This window comes from Rhea pennata, chromosome 13, assembly GCF_028389875.1.
Source record: "Rhea pennata isolate bPtePen1 chromosome 13, bPtePen1.pri, whole genome shotgun sequence".
Taxonomy (NCBI): Eukaryota; Metazoa; Chordata; class Aves; order Rheiformes; family Rheidae; genus Rhea; species Rhea pennata.
The window spans coordinates 3111609-3133116 of record NC_084675.1 but is presented as its reverse complement, the minus strand read 5'-3'; the positions used below and the strand labels follow the sequence as shown (position 1 = coordinate 3133116).

The 21508-nt window shown below is 52.7% G+C and overlaps 1 protein-coding gene across 3 annotated transcripts in view; it reads right to left on the bottom strand.

Annotated features, from left to right (window-relative positions):
- VAC14 (VAC14 component of PIKFYVE complex) overlaps window positions 1–21508 on the bottom strand; it is a 101424-nt gene that overhangs the window by 39738 nt on the left and 40178 nt on the right. For all 3 annotated transcript variants that reach the window (XM_062586645.1, XM_062586647.1, XM_062586648.1), the window contains exons 13-14: window positions 20652–20802; window positions 5731–5863 (exon numbers count right to left, since the gene is read on the bottom strand). In XM_062586645.1, the coding sequence (XP_062442629.1) occupies window positions 5731–5863; window positions 20652–20802 (284 nt within the window). The remainder of the gene's footprint in view (window positions 1–5730; window positions 5864–20651; window positions 20803–21508) is intronic.

Sequence of the window (21508 nt, the reverse complement as noted above, 5' to 3'; positions counted from 1 at the left end):
TTCCTCGCTGCGATACTGTTGGGCTGCCCTTCCCACCCCACCCAAGCAGACCCAGCCATGGGAAAGCTAGACGGAGAAAAAAGCGATTTAACATGCTCCTCACTCCCCATCTGCCAAGAGCATCAGATGTCTACGCTGCGCTGCAAATCCAGTTGCTTCTGTCTCTCGCTCCCTCGCTGTCTCTCTCAAACTCTCCATCTTAGTTAGCAGGTTCAGCCTGCTTGGCAGTCTTTGCTCTCTCTCTCCTGCTTTCTCCTTTTGGGGAGAAAGTGGGGCTTTGCGGTCAGCCCCAGCCTCTTGGCTTTGCTGCTCTGAGGCAGAAAAGCCCCCCCCCACCTCACCATGGAAAAGGGGACAGTGAGCTACAGCCCAACATCAAGGGAAGGGCTTTACCCCGGCCCCTGGTACCGTGAGAGCTTTTTGTGCACCCCTAACGTGCTGGAACGCCACAAATGTTTCTCCCCAGCTCAGCCTTCTTCGCTGTCCCCCAGCTAGGATTTCCCTAGCAGCCGCTGAAGCCATCAGGCGTCTTCCAAGACTCACCCACCGCCCAAGCCCTTCCAGGCTGCTCCCTAGAGTCCTGAACCACGCCAGGTTGCATCGGGCCAGCTCTCCACTCACATGACCACGGCAGGACTTTGAGACTTCAAGGAAAACGCAGGATTTACAGCCAGTTCTGCACGTGAACTTTTCCCGTCTGCGTTAGCAACAAACCAGCGGCCCGCCAGGAGACTCGGGATTTTCCAAGTCCCCCAGCTAACGCCAGCTAAATTGGCTGCATAACCTTATCTGCTCCAGCCTACGTCTGGCAGAGCAGATGCAAAACCAACCCTCCCGCCTGCCCACCCTCCCGCTGTGCTCAAGTGTCCCCTACAGCTAAATCCAAGCGATGGCAAAAGCCAAGCCAACACAACACCCTGGTCAAACGCCAGCAGCTCCGGCACCTTCGCTGTCATCTCCGCTTCCCGCCCAGCCCTGCAGCGTGCTCCTTCCCATCGCTGGCGCGGTGGCAAAAAGTCACTCCCCGAGTACACTTCCACGCAGTTCAACATCAGAAAATGCCCCTCGCCGCCGTCACCGCCCTGCAAGAAGGTGCTGCGCGGAGGGGAATTTTAATGGAGCTGTAAAACAAGCTCAAACAAGGTGTGCGAAGGGGCCCTCTGCCCACAGGTGCCTGGAAAGCACACTGCTGACTCAGGCCCCCCTCTCCTGCCCGAGGCGGGGACTGTGCAGAGGCAAAAAGGCCGCTACAGGGTTAAAACCTAAGCCTTTCGCTTCAAACCAGCCCCAACAACACGCACAGGGACATCTCCGACCACCCAGACGCATCCTGTATACCCAGGCAGGTTCATAGATTGACCTAGCTCGATTCTGCCCATCCGTACTGGCCACAGACGCCTAGGTGCCGCCTTGTGCTCAGCTGTTTGCCTCCCTCCTGACCCGACGAGCCTCAGCGGAGACACTATTCCTCTCTGGGGTTCTTGCTGTGAGGACGTCTGGGCGGATCCGAGGAGACATGTGACGCTTTGGAAGCTCCTTTGCATTTTTGTGCTGCTCCAAAGCCATAAGCAGGAGGCCAGTAGCTGAATGCGAGTATTTTGTTCTTGCTTAAGGGCTCGGCTGAGTCCAGGACTCCTTCCCTGCCACGTTCCAGCTGGGGCAGAGAGGCAGAAATCTCCTAATTAGCAGGAAGGCTGGAAGATCTCAGGGCTGCGCATGGCGGGGAGGGGTAACAACTGCGAACCTCAAAAGGTTGATGCTCCCGCCTCCGACAACACTTTCTGAGCTTCCTCCGAAGGAAAACAGATCTGGACTGAAAGGAAGAGGCTGCTTGAAACACAGTTGCTAAGACAGAATAGCTTTACTGGCTTTGAGCCTAAAAAAAAAAGTCACAAGTAATAACGAGAGCTTGAGCCCCATAGGAACCCTTCCCGTCTCCTGAGATGCACAAAACTGGCTGCAGGCAAAGAAATCCTTGGAAGAGACTGTGAAGTCAGGTTTGCTGCCTTTCTGGTTCTTCCAAGGGGTAGGAAGCTTGAAAAGGCTTTTCTTCCCAGGAGAGAGTGCTGGGCAAATAAGTACGCCTCCTGGTCCTCTCTGGAGGATCCTGGATGATTACTACCACCGTAGCTCCCTCAACAAAGCAGCGGGAGTCCTCGCACAAAGAGGGTCTCTCTCCTAAGTGTTTATGAGGCCCCGGAGTCAAGTGTGCGCTAAGCAGCTTTGAAGAGCCTTGAAGAGCCCTCGCACGGAGGCTTCGCTTCCCTTCGCCTCCGCCGGCGGCCCGGCCCGGCTCGCCAGCTCCGCCGCGGCACAGGGCCGAGCGGCGCATCCCTCCGGGGGGGTTTCGCTACGAACCGCAGCGGCTTTCGGAGCTGCTTGCTAGTTATTTTAAAGATAGTTTGTGCTTGCACCTAGCTTCACCCTGTCTTCTCCAGCCTCCCCGGAAAAGCTCTCGAGGTACCTGGGGTTGCTGCACCCTCAGGCCCTGCTGAACGCGAGAGGCCAGAGCAGCAGGGAACAGGGGAGCGGTGGCAGCCGCCGGGTGTCCCCCGGTGAGACGGGAACGGGAGGATTCACACGGATTCTCTGCTTGACGGGAAAGCCCCAGTGAGAGGCAAACGGGACACAGGCCAAGGGCTGCTGCGGGCACGGGGGACGTGTAGCTGCTCCCCCGAGCCCAGGAGAGCAGCGCAAGGCTCACAGCACCCCAAGGAGAAGCGTGGGGAGAACTTGGGTCTTCCCTACCCGCACAGACGGGCGGCAGCGCCGACTTCTGCCGGGAGATCCCGAGGTGGCCCTCGTGCATTAGCCCCACTCGACACAGGCAAAACCACCCAGCTGCTTGGAGGGGATGGCCCAGCTCGCCAAGCCATGGGCAGATCCCCAGCAAGGCTGGAGACTGAACCACGTTCCCGGCCTTCCAGCGCACAGCGTACCATAATCTCTGCCTCTGGGACTCTGAGGACTTATCAGGAGGGTGACTAAAGTCCTTTGGAGTCAGCAGTCGGACATCAACAAGCATGAGTTGGGTTACAAAATAAACCACCTTTAGTGCGGACCCTCCATCTGACCTCACAGACCTTCATCTTTGCCCAGCCTTGACAGCACTGGCAAGATGATAGGGAAAATTGCTGTGCTGTGTTTTAAAACTCTGTTCCACATTTCCTCTTCCACTAATCACTAATCCCTTGACTGGAAATAATTGCCTAAATTTAACCGGTTTATTTTCCTTCGCTGCTGCGCCAGCCTGGATATCGAGTTGCCAAGAGGGAGGTGGGTCAAGCTTCACCATTCCTGGGACGGCTGGCTGTCAACAAGGAACTGGTGGTTTCTGAGACGAAGGCAGAACGAAGGGCACAAGGGCAGCAAAGAAGCTGGAATCAGCTGTGGGGAACGATCGCTCTTTAACACAGCCCGTTCAAATCTCCCAAGTATTCGCTCCGTGCTCTCCAGGCAATGCTGAAAAATCATCAGCTTCTCCCAAGTCAAACATCAGGCTGGCTTCTTACCCCACCCTACGTAACAGCTAACTTGCTTGCGGACAGTGAAGAGAGATACTGTAGGAAAACACATATGGCTTCAATTTGAAAAGCGGCTAAAAATAGCACCATGAGGCTCTCGCATTAAGTGGGTCTCTCTGGCAACAGATCAGTCTTTTCCGTAGAGTCTTGCAAAAGTTTTCCTGCTGTATTCCCAGCTTGCTTTTTCGGAGGTGGCAGAGATGTAGTTAACACCAGCGTTTTAACAGTCTTCGTTAGGTTTCAGAGTTAGTCACGAGCGCCTGAGGGCACGGCTCATCCCTCCGCGAACCCCCGCTTTGGCTTTGCACCACGACACCCCTGGCTCCGTTACACGCACGCCACAACGTGACCGACTTCAGACAAAGGCTAGAGTCATTTTTTTTTGCACTAATCTGGATTCTTTTTGCCTTTTTTTTTTTTTTTTTTTTTTTTTTTTGCAAGGGTGGATGCTGGGGCATTGAGTCACAGCTTGCTGAGCTGCTGCGAGCTGGTCCGATTACACCGCCGGCTACGGGCTGCGACCAGCCCAGCCTGCCTCGGTAGCCAAGGGACTTATCCTGCTGGAGCCGGAGGGAAGAATCTGAGATGACTGTGCTACAGGAGAACTTTGAAACGTGTCACCGTCCAGGCTCCCTGGGCTGACCAGACCCAGCCGCCCTGCCCCTTTGAGGAGAAATAGGGCCACTTCGCCTCTCGAGGGCCGCTCACTCAAACCACGGGCTCTGCTTCCGTTTTGCAGACTGTAGAGAAGAGTGGGAACACTAAAAACGTCTTTTTTTTTCCCCTGTTCTATGCTTAGATCCCCATGTGATTAAGCTCAACACTTCCAGGCTCTTAAGAGAAGACTAAAATCATATATCAAGCTAGATTTTGGTGGGTGGAAATAACTTTTTCAACGGCTCTTTGGGATAAGGCACCAAATTTTAATGCAAGAAGGTGTTGGGAGGGGGGGGGGACTCTCCTAAATCCCTGCACTGCGGATCAAACAATCACTGCAATCCTGCCCCGTCCACGTTTCACCTTGTTCACGTAGCAGCATTTCTCAGCACAATCTACCACGCTTCAGCTCAACACTAATTGCTCGCTGAGACGTATCTAGCGCTAACTTTCCCGCACTGTTTCGAGGCTGCCTGAAGACTTGAGCACAAATTGTTGCAGTGAGTCAAATTCAGGATGCTTTGCTCATGCAAAGCAGTCACAGCTTATTACCGAGTTTGACTTTGCTGATTTGGAGAGCTGTACGCACTGCATTTTCTGATCACAGCTCTCGGCTGGTGAGGTGATTAATCTTTCACTTGGGACCCTTGACTTCGTGCATACCTCCGCCTTCGAAGCGGTAGCTGTCTTCTTCCACAGGAGTGTGTTTGGGCTTCATGCTCTTTCAGCATATTTCGATGCCACCTCACTGAAAGCAAGGAAGGAAAAATACAGGGTCCTGCCCCCACCTCCCCCCAGACTCCTCACTGATTTTTTTTTTTTTCCTTTTTGCCTTGACCGTTAAGTCAATTATTTCTGAGCTGAGGAATTTGTGTCCCTTGCCCCAGATTTCATTGCATTAAAGATTATATTCTGCCAGCTGTCCCGAAGCTTGTTTTTCCAGCATCCACCGCCTAATCACAGCTCCTTAAAAAGCAGAAGCAAAACCTGCGCAAGAGACTGAGATGTTGAGTACCCCTCCTCTCCTACCCTCGCTTTCTCTTCAAGTGACCAGCCTGGCCTCAGGCTACCAACTGTATGACTTTGTGAATCAAAATACATGGCTTTCGTGGATGAGAGGCTTCCACCGGGCAAATATCACACGCCCAACACAAGTTACGCTTATTTGCGGCACCCTGGACCGACCCAGGTGAAAGAATTCAGTTGACTTGGCACTCTGAGCAAAGGCCTGTCTTCATGCTCCAGCTGGTCTGTTTGCGTCTTAACAAAATGGGATCCGACAACGCTATTTAATAAGGAGATAATTTGCCTCAGGGGATAGGAGCAAAGAATATGGTGTCTCAACATGTGAAAGGCAAGTCCGTTTGCTCTAAAAACGTCAGCCCCGACTACCAGCAAGCCAAGAAGCCTTGCAGAAATGGTTTTGGCTCCTGGTGATCCAGGAGAGCTCAACGCTCGCTTAGACTGTTCAAACCCTTCCTCCCCGGCCCACGCTGCCAAGAAGGTGCTTGAGGGTTTCGGCAAAGCTCGAGGAGCAGGGTGCTCTGACCTGATGATGAACGCTCCTCTCGTCTCCAGGAGTTTCCGTTCGCTGCTGAATCTCTTGAGCAGGTTGATCATGAACTTGTAGAAGTAGGAGTTCATGGTGGGGGTGGAAGGAGAACACTCCACGCCTTTCGTACCTGCGGAAGAGACGGAGAGTTACGGAGCAGCTGGGTCAGGGATCCTAACGCAGCCTTGGCCAGAGAGCAGACTCCCAAAACACGCTGATTAGAGAAGGGAAGGGGCATGAAGGCAAGATTTCTGAGCCTCGTGTAACAGTATCTGCTTTGATCAAGTGGAATTATCCTGGCCACAGCTCTCTCCGTTCCAGGAGAAAGCATCTCGCAGTGTTGCCAGCAGCTGAGGAACCAGCACAAAGGCCTTATGGGGAGACTGTCCCCAGGGCTGTTCGATTTTAGTAGCTCACAGGAAAAGGGGTGCTCGAGGTTCCACACCAGCCCTATAAATAGCGACTCCCACATCCCTGGATATGGCATTTACACTCTTCCTCCCCCCCCCCCCAACAGACTGCTTGTGAACTGCAGGAGCTTTTAATCCAATCCCCATATGCTGCAGATGCCCCGAACGCAGCATGCACTTAACAGCACACGCACACACGCAGCTCTGGCTCACAGCAAGCTCCAGGTTCGAGTTCAGTGACTTTATTTCCGACACGCAGCAGCCACTTGACGCACCAATGCCACTTACACATGTCCCAGGGTTAGTGTGGAGGAGAAGGAAGCTCTGGCCAGAAGCAGGAGAGATCCAGGCTTATACATTATTCCCAGAAATGGGCTTTTCTTTTGTTTTCTATTTGCAAAACCCCTTTATAACAAAAGCAGCTGTACATGGTGGGAATGAAGACCACGGGCCAGCGACTGCCGTGAGCAACAAGCTGTCCCTCCAGTCTTGAGGTAGAGGGGAGGACCCAGGCATCCTCCTTAAATCTGATCCCTCTAGGAGCTCACTGGTATGAGAAACCTTCAGAGCAGGACACGGTCCTGGGCACTGCTCTTACAGCATCCTCTAGGCTATGCCCAGAGCCTTACTGATGACAGCAAACAAGACTTCGTTTCAAGGCAGCAGCTGTTACAGATCGTATCGATAAGTCTCAAAGGAAGAAAACTGCAGGTACTGAGTGCCAAACTGCCAACCTCCCCGGTCCCTGCTGCAACGTATCACAACAGCCAAACTCAAGCCATAAAACTCAAGTCTCGCTGCGCTCGGTTACCTGAAGTTGCGCGTATTATGCTAAACAGCGCTGCCAGTTTGCAAACTCTGGGTAGGAGCAGAGCGCTGCTGACCTGGGCAGCTCTCACCGACGCCTGTGCAGGCAGACGGGTCAGCCCAACCAGCCCTTGGGTTAGGCTAAGGCAGAAGAGTCAGGCTAAGGCAGCTGCCGAAACCCACTCATTTCTGCTCCGCTGGCTCTGCTGCACGGGAAGGCAACTTCCAGCCCGGCTTCTGGCCACGGCCAAAGACCGTTTCTGCAAAGCTGCTTGGTGGCAGCCCCGCGGCACTTCACAACACGCTCCGAGGGCCGCGCAGGAGAAGCTCAAGACAGAGCAGTGTACAGTAAATTCACAGCCCAGCATCTTGCGTGCTAGGTCTCCTTCCCAGCTCCTCTACGTGTTCACTTTGGGACCTGCAGCTACACCTTAGAGCAGGCGTTCTCTTTACTTACGCTCTCCTTTCAGGTGCAACGAGCACCTCCTTTCCTACAAGCTTGCACGGTGCCTAACTCCTCCAGGCTCCAGGCTCTGCTCTGCTCAACGTCCTACCATACGTTCCCGTCATGAGAACGGGCGCTCTCGTGACCGCAGGGCACCGCCTTACCGCTGCCTGGATTGCAGAGACTTCATAAAACGTGATCTTGCCGAGCAGAAAGTTATAACTCGATAAAAGACCGTTTGCAGGGCGGATAGCCAGGGAGGGGTGAAAAATGCACTTCCTGCTTCAGGATGCTCAAGACTATTAGAAAAAATACTGCTCGGAAGTGAAAACTGAAGTGTTTGAAGCGCAGGAAGTTGACAGGTGAAGACTGGCTTTCCCACAGCGAAGCTTTAGGGCAGCCCGTTCATTCAGCAGGGCAGCGCTCGAAGCAGATGCTTGACGCCCGTGTTTTAAAGGCGAGTTTGCAACACGGAGAGCTCGCTCCCTTACACGTCTCACACAGAAGGCAGGGCCGCTGCGGAGAGACGCGGACGAGGCAGCGCTCACGGCAGCGCAGCGCCGGTGGCAAATCCAAGGGGACGGTGACGAGTGGCAGGGGATGGCGGCCACCTCCGCTGCCCCAGGTCCCCCCAGGCAGAGACCTCCACAGACTGCCCGTCCCACAACGCACGCAGCGGACGGGGAAAACGAAAGAAGAGATCGTTTGGGCCGTGAGCTGCCACAGAGGAACGGGTGCCTCTCTCCTGCTGCACCTAAGGACTCGAATTCCCTCTTGGTGCACCTGAAAACCCAAACCGTGCTCTCAAATCGCCACCTTCCAGAGAACGAGTGCTAACTCTGTTAGCACTGCGTTTGCTCTCAGCTGCAGGTAAGATGATCTGGACAAAAATATTGTATTACTGAGACAATCCCTGCCAAAACAAAGGTGCATTTGTTCAAAGGCACAGATTACCCAGAGTGAAAATACAGCCATGCTCTACACATAACCATTACAGCTGTTCAGCTTTGTTTAAAAGCAGGTTGAAAATAGAAACAGTCCAGACAACGCCACACGCAGCAGCTCTGCTTTTAAACCACGGCGCTCTGCAAGCTGCAGTTTCTGTACGTTACCCAGTGCGGTTTACAGCTCTGGTTTGCATCTCCCAATCTGTAAAATGGGCAGAGCCTCAAAAGCAAGCGCTGTTTGTCTTTCTGCTGTGCAGGGAGGGAAGGGGGAGATGAACAGCAGATGGACGCCTGCTTTTAAAGCTGGAGAAGTTGGTATTTCTTGATTGTTTCTTTAAGTAACGCCAAGGCATCCAACCCAGAGCTGCATCAAAACCCAAAAGCTAGCAGCAGGCAGGAAGGACATCACACCATCACCCCGATCAGATATTAAGGCCCAACCGTGAAGCCGTCCAGGGGAAGGTCTTGAGGTTTCTCCCTGCTCAGGACTCCGACAGTCATGTCTCTGATCCGGCTGTTGGACCCTCGGAGCTCCAAGGACTGCTCTGCTGCGGGGGCTGATCTCTCCTAGCAGCAGCACAGCTAGCAGCCCTCCTGCCTAGTTCTCAAAGCGGATCTGGATTAACTCTCACTCGATGGCAAAGCAAGCTGTATTTCTTACTGCCTTCTTGCATGATTTCCAGTGATGCCTATTGAAAGTCAAAAATATAGCACATTTTAAACGGATCCCAAGTAAAGAACAGGCAGAGGCAGCAATTTCTTCTATCCAAAGGGGCCTCTTCTGTCACAAGGGCACCAGCAGTGACGTGCACAGGACAAAGCCAGAAGACTTCTGCAAAGCATGCAGGCATGAGACTGGCAGCGGCTGAGCCGGGAGCACCGTCAGATCAGCCCTCTGGGGTGGTGCCATCTCCCACATCTCACACCGGAGACTCGGAAGGGCCCTTTACAGCAACCGGCTATCCAAAAGCCAGAATCACCTTTGAGATCAGCTCCAGGCTGCAATCTGCAGGATTATCCAACTCCAGGCTCTGACTCCGTCTCCTTCTTCCTTTGAACCCCAGCTGGGTGCAGTTTGCCAGCACTTTCTGGGTATGCACATCAAATGCAGATCACTCCTGGGGACGGAGCAGGGGAAGCAGACACAGCCTGTGCTACTAACAGGCAGAAGCAATGGATTTAATAAGCAATTTGCTGTGGTAAGTAGCCCAGAAACGAGAATTAAAGCGGTACGTGGAAGCAAGTATCAAAGGCAGCTACTAAGGTAGTTAAGTGCTTTTGTCCATGCTTCTTCATCAGCAGTGGCTCCTGAAAAGCAACATCCCTTCCCCTGGCAGGCTACCACCTACTACCCTCCTGCTCAGTTTGGAGAAAACTGGCCAGGGGGTGCGGGAACTGGGAGCAGGGGGACCTGGATACAGAGATGGCAACAACACGTAGAAGACTTAGCCCTGTTTGCTCAGCAGAAGAAAGCCTGATGTTGAGGTCTGCATGCCTCAGGGAACTTCTCTCATCCTTCGCCTCTGGGAACACTGAGATCGAATTCAGAAGGGAACACGCATCCTCATTTCTTCAGCAAGCCTCGGCTTTCTTGCCTACCTAACACGCAAGCGGCTACGTGCATCCCTAAGGAACACTTCCACCAGAGCGTGCCCTGAGTTTCCGAGCAGCACCCTGGTGGAGCAGTCCACCTTGCTAGTGCTCCCGAGAGCCACTCAAGGCAGTCAAGCGTTATCTGCAGCCATCATTAGACTTTCTTATGGGAACTGCTACCTTTAAACATGAAGACTCACTTTGGTGGCAATGAAAGGTGAGCTCAGCTGGGTCTCCAGGCTCCCCTGGAAGAGGGTTTCCAGGAGGCAGATGTTGGGGAGCTTCACCACGCTGGCCGTGTGTGATCTCGCCTAAGTGCAGCAGAGGCTCACCCACTCCCAAGCTCCCAGGGCTGGCTCAGCCCATCTTCCCCTGCCCCTTTTCCCCCGTTCCTGCGAGCTGCACGCGGGTGACTCAGGGGGCTCCGGCATCGGGTCCTGCAGCAGCCTCTACGCACTGCGGCTCACTCACCCGCTGCCCTACAGAGACGTCACGCAGGACCTCAGGGAAGGGAGCCAGGGCAGCTTGCAGCTTGCTGGACTGCATCTGCACGTCAGCTTGAGATCAAAAGGCACTGGACAACAATTCTCTAAAGATGCTGCTGTGCAAGATGTTTCTCTTGCAAAGGCTCCCAACCCCCCAAACTTCCCGTTTGCTCAATAACCCATCCGCCCTGGATTTACAGGACATCTAGGAACAGGCTCACACCCTGTTCTCCATCATGTAACCTCTCCATGGACCTTGCAGCCCAGCCACGTCCCTCGGTTCGGAGTAGAGCCCTGGTGCTGCTCAGCCTGTGGCCCCGCGGGTTACCGCGCAGCGGGATTGCTGCACACGCTAGCACGGCAGAACTGCAGGATCAGCTTTGGAGCATTTCTACGAAGCATGAGAGACAAGCAGAGAGAAGTGTTAAGAAAACTGTGGCTTAATTAATTGAAGTTTGCACCTCCCCCCTTCCCCTAAAGTGCGACTTTGCAGATTTATAACCTGCCAGATCGGCTGCTAACATACCATACCACAAGCAGGGCTGATGAAACGCCACAGCTCTGTTTTTTTTTGTTTTTTTTTTTTAATTGGCATGGAGGAGTGAGCCGGGAGAAGAAAGATCCCTGCTCAGAGGAATGACAAAGTCAACCCGACATATCAGCTGTAACAGGAACAAATGAAAATGTTTGGCCCCCAGGAACATCAGAGCAGCGATACCAAGGATAGGCACGGCGTGTGGTCCCGACTTCTTCCTCTCAGCCGAGCTGTCAGTCTCCAGGGTAGCTACACAAACACATCCCAAACAATTTTTCTCTGCTTTCCCTAACATGATTTTAAAAGGCTAAAAACTGAACTCATGGGCCAAGGAGTTCACAAATGCTATGGCAGAAAGCAACCGCTGAATATACACCGAACGAGGCCAAACTAGTAATAGCTGCAAGGAAGGAAAAAAGGAGGTTCAGCAGAAGACAAAGCCTTTTCCAACTGAATGCAAAGCCTACAGAAAGCACACCTCCCCCTTGAAAGGGCTCGTCTCCCTAAGACCTGAAGGTTAAGACTCAGGAGCAGAACGGAGCTGCTGCTCTCCCAGAGCCCTGGCCCACCAGAGCCTTGGAGCTCACCTTTCTGTCTCTCCTGGTCACAGCTGCTTGCAGCAATGCAGCCTGCCAGGTCGCTGCATGACTGCGGCAAAGGACACCGCCAGGTTTCTCTAACGCTCCTCTCCCCTTCTAGCTGCCCGCAAGAGAAACAGCCCTCGAAAGGCACGTGGGAACTGCAGCAGCAGCAACTGCTCTATCACAAATTAGTCTTTGCACCCTGCCTCGAACCTGGATCCTCATTCCTTTCCACGTGATGGCCCCAAGATACCTCCTAACTAACAACAGCATCATCCTACATCCCAGGAGGCAGGGCTGATAAATCCTTTTCCAAGCGTCACAGCCTAGGGTAGAGCCAGAAACCCGAACGCGTTTTTTGAACCGCCCGGGGCCAGCCCCAGCTCCCCCCCACCCCCGGACGCCAGCTCCAGCGCAGCCCGCCGTGCATCTCCCTCGCCTGCTGAGGTCTCGCGCAGCTCCCCGCGCTCACCTGTGCTTCCCGCCGCTGGTGCGCTCCGATCGCTCAGGTGGCCGCGTTGTAAATCAAGAGAGACAGGCAATTAGGAACCTATATTAAGGCCCTTATAAATATATATTGTACAGCCGCCTGGAACATCCAGACGATCCGCCGGCTTGATGCACTGAGCAGTCTCAAAAGCTGCGATGGCCGCAGAAGTGTCCCCGGATCGCTCCGGGAGAGCCCCGGCAGAACCAGACGTTTACTTGGCCTTTTCTGCTTTCCCCTTGCTCACTAAACACCAGTGTTCACCACTGCCGAACACACAAGTTCCACTAATTTAACCCTAATTGGTTGCAGGCTGGTCTTAATTAAAACTGGTGTGGACTTGCTTAATGCCATTAAAAAACAAATTTAAATGAGATTTGGCGAAAATTGATTCCTTTCTGAAGCGAGCTAAATCTGTATAAGCTGTTTAAAGAATATCCACAGGGGCACTTGCAGCGGTTGAGCTAAAGTGATTTACCTCAATCCACAATTGAAGCAATTTCAGTGCAAACCAGAACTCGAGAACAGGGGCGCTGCGGGGAGAAGTCCGGTTAGCCAGGATCGGAGCTGCCCAAACGCTCCGGACGCGGGGCTCCCCAGCTCCCGTTCGTTAGGGCAGGGCGCAACGGCGGGCGGGCGCCCCGGCCGAGCAGCCCCGGCCCTGCCCTCGGCGCGGGCGGCAGACGGGCGAGGGAGGGCAGCGGGGGCGCGAAGGCAGGTCCGCAGCGGGGACGTGCGCGGGAGGCAGCCGTCCTCGCGACCGGCCTCGAGGGGAGCGGATTCCAGCCCGGCGCCCGCCCCGAGGAACGGCGCCGTGATCTGAGGAACCGGATTAGGTGCTGCCGGGGATTAGGTAGCTCTGGCTTTACGAAGCTACACACAAGCTTGCTCTGAGCTGAGAGCAGGCGGGGAGGAGGAGATCAGTGAAATTAAGAGCTTGGCCGTTCTTCCCGGTACGGGGAACGAGGAAGCCAAAGGCACCCGCACACGGTCTGCGTGAAGGCCAGAGCAGAGCGGATACCACGTCTACGGTGTCACGAAGAGCCTGGAAGGGCAGTACCTCCATCCTCGGTGATCCTCCTGCCACAGCTCTGCTCGGGTACCGTGCAATCCTTACTGCATCTACCTGCAAGCCCTCTGTAAAGCGATGAAGCGCCTTCATCCTCATCGCTACCGGGGAGAGATTAAGCGACTTGTGCAATGTCGCACAGGGAACCTGTAGCTCGAGATCACTCGTTCCCCTGCTCACACCAAACATCTTTCCTCTCCAAGCACCTTCTCCAGGGCCTCACACTTCCAGTACAGCCCTGAGAAGAAACTCCTTTGGCTCCTCCATAAGCAGCCGGTCCAAATATTCCAGGAGACAGACCTGGTCGGGAGCGTTTAATGCACGCAGAGCCCCGCTCCAGTGCCGTCACCGGCGTGGGAGTCAGCGCCGACAGATGTTGCTAAGTGAAACCCAATGTGGAGACATGAGAATCTGCAGAACGTCTCCCCCAGCAGCCTTCCCCAGGATGTTTTGAATTTCAGCTTTTGCAAATACGACGCAGAGAAACCTCACAGAGCAGGATAAAAATAGAACCGTAAAAAAAAATAAAAAAGACAAAACCAAAAAACCCAGTGCAAGTCATAGTTAGAAACAGATGCAAACATGTCGGCAGCTCAGCTGGGCTCCGAGAAATGTCAGCTCTCCGCTCTGTACATCGCAGGATGCTACTGAGGAAATAAACCCACTAAAACTACTGACTGTGCACAAGCTCAGGAGTTGTGCTCAGCCTGTTTTTGCAGCACACGCATTGCTCCCTACGCAGACAGGGCTGCCTGGGCACACAGACGCTTCTCCCCGTTGCTCCTGGCTGCCCTGGGGAGCAGAGAGGTTATGGGTCAGTTAAAAGCCTTGCTAAACAGCCACGGTTTGCAATTGCTGAGATCTCAACGTCACAGCCACGCTGCTGGAGGCACAAAGGGCAGACCCAAAAACGGGCAGGGGTGCTGTACAGCCTCGCTTGCCAGGACAGCTTAGAGACACAGTGGCTCCAGGGGCCCAGGCCCTCCCGAGGCTTGCAGAGGGGCCTTGCCTCGGGCATTGCAAGAGGTTTGCCACCGTCCCTAGGACAGAAGTAGTTCTGCTTTCAGCAAGATCCATGCAAAACCTTCTTCCAGCCCTAAGCCCCCGCTGAACAGCTGCTGCAATTCCCCCAAGCCTTGCACTTTATTTTGCCACATTTCATGCTGAAGTGGCTACCAGACCTCGTCTCCGGAGTACAACGCGCTGGCTTCCTCCCCACTCATCACCTGGACCCCGCCGCAGCAGCCTGGTGAGCGCATTACCTTCCCCAGTGAGAGCATCAGGAAGTTCTTGGGCCAGCAAAAAACATGACCTCGCAGTCACCTGGTGACATCAGACCTCAACAGCTACATCTCCTGCAGCTCGAGGGGAGGAAGCAGCGTGCAGGGGGAGATCTTCCCGTCCGAATGCATTGTGGCCAAGAGCGAGAACAGGGTTTTCCCTGGACCGGAGGTCAGAACAAGGAAAGACATGGATGTATTTTAATGGCTTTTGCTGTGCTGATCCTCTGGATCTCCCAGTCCAGGGGTGACAAGCAGGGACTCCACCTGCCCATGCCTCGAATCTAGATAGTAGGCAATGACAGCGCTTATCTTACCTAGGAAGGTCCCCATCTGGGTCCATCACTTGGCCATTTTTCTTTATCAAGGTAAATCAATAAGCAAGAGTGCAGTAGAGCGCATAGCTCAAACAGATGAAGAAAATGGCCAGCAAGGTTGCAGAGAGGCTAGCGGTTAAGTTTGGTGGCGAGCTTAAGGTGAGCCAAGGCTCGTATCGCTGTAGTATAGGAAGGACCAGAGAAGGGATGCTGAATTCTGCAGCTCTACATAGAAAGGTGAAGCACGTGAAAGACAACCAGCCTGCACGCAGGAATGAGAAGCAATGGACTTTTTTGGAGTATTTCTGATCCACACTGCAATCAAGAAAAAATGGAAACAAGGTCACTGGTCTGCACCTGAGGGAAAATCCCTTCCTGCCCTTTTGAGCTCTATGCCAAACTTTCATCTCCCCTGCTCCACAAAAGTAAATAAGAGAGTTTCTCAACACTTTACTCCCAATGTTTATTTTGCTAGTTTAATTGTGAAGCCTTCACCTTATTCCTCCTCGCACCTCCAAATTCTATGCTGTATCTGGGGAAACTGAGGCAGTCCAGCAAAACAACTGCATACAGGGTGTTTGCCTGGAAGTCACGGGTATCTCATCTATACGACTAGCATCTCCTGCTGTTGCAGTCAGCCTCGAGGTCTAAGCCTGAAGGCACACCAGACACATTCCAGCTGCTATCCAGGCAGCTGTATCTCCTGGGGTTTTCCATAGCATCCTATCAATGCTGTTCCAACACTATCAGACAGCACTGCCAGATGCTGTGACCTCTTAATCCCCTTCTCTGTCCTCCACGTTGCACAGAAACCCCTCACTGTTGGGGGTCTTCTCCTCCACCTTGTCCACAGCAGGTGAAGCCCTGCAGTACAAGCAGCACCCTTTTCATCATGACTTGATTAAACCAGCACCTGGAAATAGCAGGATGTAACATTTAATAACACCTCCTGGTGTTGCACAAGGATTTCTGAGACCCAAGCCCAATTTCAATCAGATCGGCCCTGTTCAGAAACTTCCCAGGCTGCAACAGCCAACAGAGAAAGGGGCTTTGCAAGGTCCAGATAGCATCTGCAGCCTGCTCCGTGCCAGACTTTAATGCTGCTAGGATTCTTCCAGAGCCTTCCTCACATGGAAGTAGTCAAGCCAATAGTTTTCAACTGCGAAATCTGCAGACCCTCTAAAAATTTTTCCCTGTCATTAGATACCTTAAGTTCGGCAAATCTAAGCCAACTGACAACAGGCCAGCTCCTCTTTGCTACCCTTAATGGACCTTCAACAGCCTACAGACTCTTGCCCAGTGTTTTCAGATGCTAACCTAACGTTTTCCAAACTCTCTGGAGGTGAGACTTTGCCCTACACTGCCACCTCCACAGATATATGAATTACACAGATTTAGAAGCTGGGTGACGGAGAAGTTGAAGTGAGTGTTTTGGCTCACTAGGAACTGAATCCCTCAAAAAATGTGCATGGGAAACCCCTATAACAGCAATTCTCAAGTTTTTTTTTCCAGGCTCTGGAGTCCTGTAAGTTTTCCAGGGGGCATAAAACAAGTTTAAACTCAACAGACCGAATTTCTCAGTCACTTTTAGCAGGCTCCTGAGGAGCAGTCCTTGGACCCCTGGGATGTCCATGGACTACTGGTTGAAAGCAATGACCTAGAGCACATTAGCACACCCACACATCGATTCAGCCTCCCAGTAAACATCCTATACTGCCAAATGGTCAGAGGGTACACCATTGTCCCCGAGACCTCCGGCAGGAAGCCAGGCAGCAGAGACTGGAGCAGGCTTGAGAGGAAAGTGCCTCCTGCAAAACAAAGGGCCGTAACTACTTCTCCTTTCAAAGCTCTGCAGGCAGGCAGGAAGAGATGTGTGCAAAGGAGTCAACTGTAGATGTGGCAGCAGATGGTGCGGGCATCCTTTTGGAGGGGGGCTCTCTCCTCCCACGCAGAACAGAGCTGGAACCTACACTGGAGGGCTCACACTTATGTTAACCATGATGATAACCTCTCACGGGCCACTCGTTGGCTACTTGTTCCGTGAATTCTGCATGGCTGACAAAACACTCCCAGATAAAGCAGGATTCCCATCAGGGTGTTCCTGTGGGGAACCTCTTCGTGCAAACCAGATGGGTGCTGGTACCATCACCCCAAAGAGGTGTGGGCAGCCCTCCCACACTGCTCCCCAGGCACAGACCCAGCGTCTCTCATGCAGGTCTTACAAGTGAGCATCACGGGACCTGCTTGCCACTCTGGGGCAATTCTGGATTTACTGCCCTGACTCAGGAGACCATGGTGCTTGTTTTGAGTGGGGACAAAGAGCATTTGGTGAGAGGGCTTGTTTCATCTGCCACGTGGTATTTCAGTATCAGGTGCAGCGCTCTACTATCTTATAAAGCTTCCTCTCCTGGCTCCCAAGGAAGCAATCCTTGCAGCTGGGCCGGGTGTGCAAGCAGCACTTGCTGAGTCTGTATCCTTCTTTCCTGCAGGGAAGCCATCAGTTACCGTGCCAAGAAAACTGCATCCCAAAGATCCAGATCAAGACATATCAGCAATCCTGTGACATTCTCAGTTTGGAGCTTTCCCCTAGGTTTTGGCTCCAGTCCCTAAAGCAAGATACCTGGTGCACTGCCAGCCATCTATCTCCTCATCACAGGTAGGCTGCTAAGGCCAGCAAGAACAAGCGGATGCCCCAAGAACAGTTTAGACACTTCAGATGTGAAGTGTAAGAAGTTGCCACGACCAGAGCCCGTCAACATGTTGTACTGTAAGTACGCAACTCCTTTTAGCATCAGAAACATGAGTTTGATTCTAGTTTTCTCTAGCTAGGTCTCCACAGAGCCCTGGGAAAGGCAGGCAGAAGGTAACGGAGCGCAGACTCATGGAGCACGTCACATTTAGCTGGCCAAGGTGAGAAATCACCCACTCTCCTCAGAGGCAGCTAGAGCAGGTCTTCTTCCAGGCGGCAGGGAGGCTGGGGCGCATACGCACCGCCCGGCCCAGGCTCCTCGAGTCTCCACGGCCCATTGTGTTCGCAGAAGCTGTCGGAGGGCAGCTAACCTTACGTAACGGCGCAACAAAGCAGCTAAATAAAAACGCGAGCTGGGAACAAGCCGCGGAAGTGGGACACCGCTTTCCTGACTAATCAACGAACGTCTGAAGGAAACCAAACTCAATAGCAGGGAAACAACTGCATAAACACATCCTGAGGGAAAAAAAACAGCCCGAGCGGAAGTGGGGGGAAGACCACAACACGGCATGGGCCCCTTCCACCTCCTCCGTTGCCCTCCTTGCTTGCCTTGGGTGGCAGAGCTTGGAGTACGAGCCGCGATGGTGAGCGCACGATGAAAACCTGCTGCGAGCTCAAGTGTTCGAAAGCGTGTCCACGTTCATTACGTACACCACCACCACCGCACTCGCACAGGCCTCCCGTCTAGGTGAGGAGCAGACCTGAGATTACCCGGCCAGCGTAATCATCTCTCCTCCCGCTGACAACTCCGATGGCCCGTCGGTCAAAAGCGCGATGAAGCGACAATTTAACCTTGGGGAGACGCACTGGTACCATGCAACCTTCCCTCCCTTCCAAAGCTAAGGGTGTGATCGCATCCTGCTTCTGAGAGTACTACAGAAATACTCTAAGAACTACTCAAAGTGCACTGCCCAGCTGCACAGAGAGGTTTGCTTGGGGAATATTCTTGCACTGTCCCTATACAAATCCAGTCACTCTTGCACTGGTTGAGCAGCACAACTACTCAGCTCCTTGCAGGCTACACCTCCTCTTTGGTGGTCCTGGATATCAGGGCCTCGGGCACCTCTTCTCTCCCTGGGAAAGGCCATACTCATGTACTCCTTGGTCTGCAGGGCAGAGTTTGCATTCGCTCTTTCTAACAGTACCTCATTACCCTGGGAACATGCACAGACATAGGAATTTCTATTAGCCACACTCTCACCGAAAAAAAGAAAAACAAAAAAACAAACAAAAGAAACCCCAACCAAAATCCCCACAGAACAAAAACCGCGCTCTTCAAGAGCCTCCACTCTTCTAGCTGGAATTCAGGAGGGTCCTAGCCTAGCCATGACCCCTTACTCCTCCAAGAACCGAAGCCAAGCAGCCAGCATTCAGTCACCAGACCTGATGAGCGTGAAACCTGGGTGGTCAGAGTCAGACGGGAGAGGGGCCATATTCCTCCCTTATGAAAGTCCAAGGCAAATGAATGTAACTGGCTCATTTTCCCCTCCCCAAAAGCATCTACTTTTGGGTATAAGCCAGTAATTTTGCAAAGTTCAGCCCCAAATAACTTTCAAAGAAAAAAAAAAATCAATTTTCCAATGTGCTACAACAAAGAGGAAACAGGGTGACAAAGTGAGAGCATATTACAACCCGCGTGGCATTTCAGCCATTTCTGGGGCAAATGGAGCCCTGGCTACAGCAGATCTGCTAAATGTGGAGAGCACCAGATTCTTTTCCAACATTACACTTGAATAACTGAAGCCAAGTTGCTCTTCCAGATAGCTAAAAGGGGCCACGGCAGCCGTTAGAATATACGCCATCCAGCATGCTATTTTTAGATAATCCACAAGGAAGGAAACCTCAGACAGCCATCAGCATGAGCTAAACTGCAGCTCTTCAGCTGTTTGGCCAGCGCAGCAAGAGCTGCTCCACCCACACCGTCTGACTTCTGACACCAGAAGGATCAATAACACTTGCAGAGTGCTTCGTTAGGCTGCCAGAACCGCAACGCCCGGCCCTCCATCAGAAAGGCCAGCCCGGCTACTGATACGAGCGGGCAAGTGCGAGTCAGGTAGATTTGCACAAAACAGCCCACGGGAGTCTCAAAACCTGAGCAGGTTTCCAATACAGACTGTTTCAAGCCCAGGGAGCAGCAAGGTATCTGCGACCTTTGGAGAAAAGCAAGTCCAGGGAGGACTGAGGGCAGCAGACTAGAAGCTCTCCACTGCTAGTGGTGATTTTGCAAGGCACCATGGATACATATGGTATGAAGAGAGTCAGCCTTGGCTCTGCTCCGAGTTTAGTCCAAAGCTGACATGAAACTTGTCTTTGGCCAGGAGGACCTGGCTTAGACAGTAAAACAGAGAGGCTCTTAAACAGCAGCAGAGAAGGAGCAGCCAACCAACTGCGAAAGATGAGCCATAGACAAGAGAAGGTGAAAATAATTCCTGATGTGCTGGGATGATTATGAAAGACTTTCTTTTTCTTTTCTTTTTTTTTTCCCTAAATCCCCAGATAACAGAATCGTCCCTCTTCATCTTTCTTCACCTCTTACCTGACGCTTAGCACAATGTAGCGGTTTATTCTTCATGCCAGCACACGCAGAATCAAACAGGCAACACGCTGCACCACAGGCACAGGCTAAAACCCTCCGCAGAGGCATCCGCGTTTTGGGCACCACAGCTTGCAGACAGTATCTTGTCCCAAACCACCTTTAGGTGTTCTGAGGACTTTTACAAGGCGAGAAGAGACTAGCACCCAAGGTCAGGAGCATTTTCAGTTATTCTGACCTTTTCACTCCTGGGACACCTGAAGCAGGAGTAGCTTCTTCTCTGCTTTCTCCTAATCCTGTGTGCAGACAGGGCAATTGGAGTAAGCGCTCATAAAAAAGGACAGTAATGGTATCCCTCCACTGGCCTCTGCGATATACTGCTACTAAACAGATTCTTACTGTGACCAAACCCCAAATGGGGAGTAAGACACGAGCCCGAGAAAAGAATACCAAAATAAAGACAGTTCCCTGTCCCGCTTCATGGCAAACTCCTTAATTCCCAAGCGATGCAGGGCTGGAATTGATATATTGATTTGTTAGTGCAAGAGAGGCCTTTCTTTCTGCCTGACCACATCTGACAGGTGCCACTTAGCATCAAGTGCAATGAAATAACTCGGAAGCAAGAGCATGCTTTGCAATTTAGATCATTGTCAGCGAGATGCAACACAGCAGGCACTTACCGGAGGAGCTCAGCTGGCTGGCTTTGACGGGAACGTGGAGCTCCACCTGGCTCGATCGCGCATCAGGGCCGTCAGAGGGGCCGTGTCCCTCCGTCTGACCTGCAGGAGAAGAAGCGATCTCAGCCAGTACTTCTAGGTCCTTCAGGATAACCTGCAAAGAGACGGACAGTGTAGGGTGAACAGGAACAAAGCGACGAGGAGGCAGGCGCAGGGCGAGCCTTCCTGCTCAAAATCATTGCCAGAGTGAAAGGTCAGAGCCAAATCCTGCACATCCTGCGCATCAGGAGAGCTGAAGGGAAAGCAGGGCCTATCTATGAATTTCATATAATAGCAGAGGAGATGGGGCAGAAAAGAGAAAAAGGGAAAAAACAAGTTTGTTCTGCAAGTCACAAGGGAGTACATGAACTTAGGCCAAACTTACACAGTCAGCACCAGGGCATGCTTTTCCCCTTTCCTACTTAAGGGAGATCTCAATTTTGCTTTCTCGCTCCCCTTCATAACCATAAACCCAACACGCTGAGATGCTCTCTGCAGCAGCAGTGGAGGTAACAGGGCAGCTGCATGAGGAGTCAACATTTACAGCGTTCCCTCTGAATATGAGGAAGAACTTCACTGTGAGGGTGACAGAGCACTGGCACAGGTTGCCCAGAGAGGTTGTGGAGTCTCCTTCTGTGGAGATACTCAAAACCCACCTGACCACGATCCTGTGCAACCTGCTTTGGGCGACCCTGCTTGAGCAGGGGGGTTGGACTAGCTGATCTCCAGAGGTCCCTTCCAACCTCAACCATTCTGTCACTCTATGTAATTCTGTGTCATCCTGTGTGATAGAGCAGAGAGACGTGTGTTGGGAATGTCCC